General features: G+C 36.3%; 1 protein-coding gene across 1 annotated transcript; it reads left to right on the top strand.

Moving 5' to 3' along the window:
- The first annotated feature begins 1,206 nt into the window (after positions 1-1,206).
- On the top strand, positions 1,207-3,299 carry LOC140806080 (L-ascorbate oxidase homolog). Its single transcript, XM_073162543.1, has 2 exons — positions 1,207-2,645; positions 2,794-3,299. Exons 1-2 carry the CDS (start codon positions 1,282-1,284, stop codon positions 3,092-3,094), a joined length of 1,665 nt encoding a protein of 554 aa, XP_073018644.1. The 5' UTR covers positions 1,207-1,281; the 3' UTR covers positions 3,095-3,299.
- Positions 3,300-5,353: the final 2,054 nt, after the last annotated feature.

Below are 5,353 nucleotides of genomic sequence, written 5' to 3' on the forward strand. Positions count from 1 at the left end.
ACAACACTTATACTTTATCAGGAAGAGATTGTAATCTGAAAAGATTCTTTTCAGAACCTTGTGTATCACATTCTTTTTTAGTTGAGTAACTAAGAGTTTCAGTAGGCTGAGGTGTAAGTCCTTCTGAAGTGGGTGTGTACAAGAGTTGTACTGTAATATCCAAAGTCTTTTAGTTATACTTTCTGGAAACAGAAGAAGGGGAAACGTAGAAGATTTCATCTTCGAAATTCCATAAACAACTACTGCCTACTGTCATTATTGTCTTTCACTTACTTCATCAGATTGTTTCCGCACATATTATTGTAATCTAGGTGAAGGTATACGCAACAAGATATACTACTATCTCTAACAGGATTTTAGTACCTCATACATAGAGAAGGAAAAACGAGTAGAGTTTACTCACCCCCCTCTAAACTCAACTTCGATCCTCAACAAAAAGATACATTCACCACAATAAATACAAGATAACATTCGATTTATATTAAATATAATATAACGTCAAAGTCAAACAATAAATATTACGAATTATGATGAACATACCCTTACTTTAGAATACATGGATTTGTACTGATAAAATTTTAAAATGAAGGTGAAATTAAAAAATTCATCTTTTATTGGATGTTATTTTATTATATATTATAAATTAGTCGTAGTATCTAATTGTCTTCAAGAACTTGTCTTTTATTATATACTAGGGAACAAAGCACTCGTTACGTAAAACCACTTTAATTTTGGGATAAAATCAATTTGTGGATGCATAGTAAAATATAATTTGGGAGAAATTATAAATTCAAATTTAATAATGACCAATTAAGTTAATTACTCGATGCTAAAGATAATTAATTTGATTTTAATCCAGAGCAATAATTACGGTATCAATCAAACTTTGGATCTTAATCGACAACGCAAACAAAAATTCGTAGCCATGCAAATAAAATACAAACAAGAAGTCGCATTTGGTGCAAAAGTTATTTTTGGTGTACATGTGTGGGAGGAAGAGAGAAGTCAGAATGCTTGAGGTCGACCTAAAATTCATGCCAATGACTTAATAACTGAAAATGATATTGGGAGAAATTAAAGGTAAACCATGCATGCTCACAAAACTTACCCCCCAAAAAAAGAACGTTGCTTGCGGTATTGCATCAAAATTTCAATGGCCCTGAATATTCTAGCCTTTTTCCCTTTTGCCTTTTTAAAACCGTACTTTGACATGATAATCATCTCCCTCAATAACTCTACGTCAAGAAAATCTGACCAAAAGTATCAAACAAAGATACAAATATGCGTAGCATTAACTTGTTTCTTACACTGATCATTTCCGTTCTTTCAACAAATGTTTTTGTCGTAAAATCTGAGGATCCTTACTTGTTCTACACTTGGAATGTCAATTATGCCAGCCTCTCCCCTTTAGGTGTCCCTCAACAAGTCATTCAAATCAATGGACAATTCCCAGGACCAAAGATCAACTGCACTTCCAACAACAACATTGTTGTTAATGTCTTCAACCACCTCGACGAGCCCTTGCTCTTCACTTGGAATGGCATTCAACAGAGGAAGAATTCATGGCAAGATGGAACATTAGGCACAAATTGCCCAATTCAGCCAGGTACAAATTTTACTTACCACTTTCAAGTCAAGGATCAGATAGGCAGCTACTATTACTACCCTACCACTGCCCTCCACCGTGCGGCAGGCGGCTATGGCCCCCTCACTGTGCATAGCCGTGACTTGATCCCAGTACCCTTTGATCGTCCTGAGGATGACTACACAGTGCTCGTAGGAGATTGGTACTCGAAAGGCCATTCCAACTTGAAGAAACTGATGGATGGAGGCCGGAGTCTTGGCCGGCCGGATGGGGTTATTATCAATGGAAAGAATGGGAAAGGTGATGGAAAAGATGAGCCCATGTTCGATATGATCCCTGGGAAGGTATATAGATACAGAATATGTAATGTTGGGATGAAGAATTCCATTAATGCAAGGATTCAAGGCCATACAATGAAACTAGTGGAGGTTGAAGGATCACACACTGTGCAGAATGTGTATGATTCTCTTGATGTGCATTTAGGCCAATGCTACTCGGTGTTGGTCACTGCTGATCAAGCACCTAAGGACTATCTCTTTGTGGCATCCACACGTTTTACAAAAACACCACTCACTGCCGCAGCAACAATCCGTTATGTTGGTGGAAAGGGTCCAGCCTCAGCGGCTCTGCCAGAGGCTCCAGTAGGATGGGCTTGGTCATTGAACCAGTTCCGATCCCTTCGTTGGAACTTGACAGCAAGTGCAGCTAGGCCTAATCCACAAGGGTCGTACCATTATGGAAAAATCAACATTACACGTACAATCAAATTTGTCAACTCTGCAGGATCAGTTGATGGAAAGTTGAGGTATGCTGTGAATGGAGTTTCACACATTGATCCAGAGACACCAGTGAAGTTGGCTGAGTACTTTGGGATTGCAAACAAAGTGTTCAAATACAGTTTAATTGGTGATGAACCTCCATCTGGTGCTGGAGATAAAATCACCATGGCTCCAAATGTGATCCAAGCGATCTTCAGAAACTTCGTTGAGATCATATTCGAAAACCATGAGAAAAGTGTTCAATCGTGGCACTTGGACGGCTATTCGTTCTTCCCTGTCGCGTAAGTAGTACTAACAAACACTATGATTTCACTACGAAAAGATAGAATCATGCAAATTTAAACAAGAACAAGATTTCCCAGTATTTGATGTTAAATTCTAACATATTAGATGTTCATCAATTTCATACATATATGTATGTTGCCACAGGATTGAGCCTGGAAGATGGACACCAGAGAAAAGGACGAAGTACAATCTAATAGATGCAGTTAGCAGACACACAATTCATGTATATCCGAAAAGCTGGGCAGCAGTCATGACAACTTTGGACAATGCTGGAATGTGGAACTTGAGATCAATGGTGCTAGAAAGGAACTATTTGGGACAGCAACTTTTTGTGAGCGTGGTTTCACCAGAACACTCTCTACGCGACGAATATAACATGCCGGATGACACTTTGCTCTGCGGACTAGTCAAGAACATGCCAAAACCAAAACCTTACAGTATATGAACAATTCTAAAGTCTGCAATATCAAGAAATGGCATAATTAATGACAGATTTTTCATGTCTTTGGCGTGAAGTATGTGAGGCATACATTAATTCAGATTGAAGAAATAAGGATAGAAAATAGTAGAGAATATTACAGTGAAGAGTGACGATTTGGATATGGTGGTACGATATGTGGCTACCTGAAGTTTTGTTCAATACTAGAAAATTGAAGTTCATTGTTTTCTTGATTTATGTTTGTTAAGTCATCTGTTTTTTTGAAGTGTATTATGGGGAATGCTTCTATAATTTAGGTTTTGTTTTTTTTTTCTTTTCTTTTTAACGACTACGGATTTATGGTCCTCAATTTCAATCGGAATTTTAAAATGGTTAGATGGTATACATATTTTAGGAAACATTCAATTCACAAAGATTGCCGCATCAACTCAAATGAACACTACAAGAAAAAAGGCGAATGACAACAGCTTTTAACCGTTGTTGTAGGTCGAAAAAACTGTTGTTAAAGCTCCCGTGGTTAAATGGTGCGCTCAAAGACAACGGTGAAACACCGTTGTCATAGACATCAAAGACGACGGTGAAAAACAGTTGTCGTAGGTCTTGTAAAACCGTTGTTAAATGCCCTGTTGTTAAAGGGTGCGCACAAAGACAACGGTGAAAAACCGTTGTCGTAGACGTCTAAAGATTACAGTGAAAAATCGTTGTCATTGAAAAATCGTTGTAATACAAAATTTTTGACATTTTGTGAACTCCGTCTCAAATAGCGATGGTTTTTATTATGCTTGCCGTCGCTAATTAGCGATGGTTATGTTATGATTTCCGTCGCTATTTATTTTCGTAAATAAAAAAAAAAAATTACGGTTATAATTTTATAAACCTAACAAAAAAACTAACAACCTTACAAAATTAATATATTTATAATCTTTAACTTAAAATTGAAGTTTACTGAAAACCGTAGACAAATCGTGGAAGAAAAAAGAATTTGAAAAGTGAAACTAAGGAAATGACTTTGTTGTGTGAAGAAAATGACCAAAGATGCAGATATTTATAGACATTGTGCGACTGTTTTTGAGTAAACTGTCGCTAGTAGAGACGGTTTTTGCATAAACCGTCGATATGATCGACTACTGTAATAAAACTGTCGCTATTTGCGTCGGTTATTTAGATCATCGTTATGAGCGATGGTGTTTTAAACAACTGTCGTACACATTAACTTAGCGACGATTTTTTCGTCGCTAATTTAAAACGTCAAGAATTTAAAATTGCGACGGTGTTATGAACCGTCGCTAAATTAAATCGACGACGGTATGACATAATCCGTAACTAATTTTAGCGACGGACAGACGAGAACCGTCGCTAAAGTTACTGACGGGTTTGTTAGAACTGTCGCTAAATTTAAATTAGTGATGGTGCTTAATAAAACCGTCGCTAAATATTAACCAATTTAAAAAAAAATTAGAAACTACGACACCGTTTTTTCAAAACCGTTGTCTTTAACCAAATAAAACACTAAGAAACGACAACGTTTTAAAAAACCGTTGTCGTAGTTAAAAAACCATCCGAAAGACAACGGTTTACACAAATAATTGTCTTTGACCCATGACATAATTAAGATAGACTACAGTTTTTGAAAAAACGTTGTTATAACCCAAAAACACCATCCGAAAGACAACGGTTTTTAAAATTAAAAACCGTTGTTGTAGCCTACAAAAAAACCCTCATAGACAACGGTTGTTAAAACCATTTTTGTATCAAAAAAAAAAAGCTCTTAGACAACAGTTTTTAAAAACCGATGTTGTAAAAAAAAAAAAGGCTCATAGACAACGGTTTTTAAAAAACCATTGACGTAGACATATCAAAGACAACGGTTTTTTAGAACCGTTGTCGTAGACACATAAAAGACAACGGTTTTTTACCTTTGTCTATAAGCGGGTTTTTTTAGGTTACGACAACGGTTTTTGTTAAAACTGTTGTCAAAACAAAAAAGACAACGGTTTTAATAAAAACCATTGTAGTATGAGTGTTTTTGATTGAAATTTTTTTTTGTAGTGGAAATACATTCTGATTTCTGTCACCTGCTGCCATTGATTAATACACACACACACACACACACAATTTTTTTTTATACTGAGCTCACATTTGTCCCCACCGTTGCAATGAAACTCACCTATTTGATTTACAATTTTGATATGTTTTATCACGTCTAACAGATGAGTGTCACCTCAGTAGTGAACACAAAGGTGGATATGGTTGTGGGCAGCATAT

The sequence above is a fragment of the Primulina eburnea genome, chromosome 11 (genome assembly GCF_022965805.1).
Source record: "Primulina eburnea isolate SZY01 chromosome 11, ASM2296580v1, whole genome shotgun sequence".
In the NCBI taxonomy this organism is placed as follows: domain Eukaryota; kingdom Viridiplantae; phylum Streptophyta; class Magnoliopsida; order Lamiales; family Gesneriaceae; genus Primulina; species Primulina eburnea.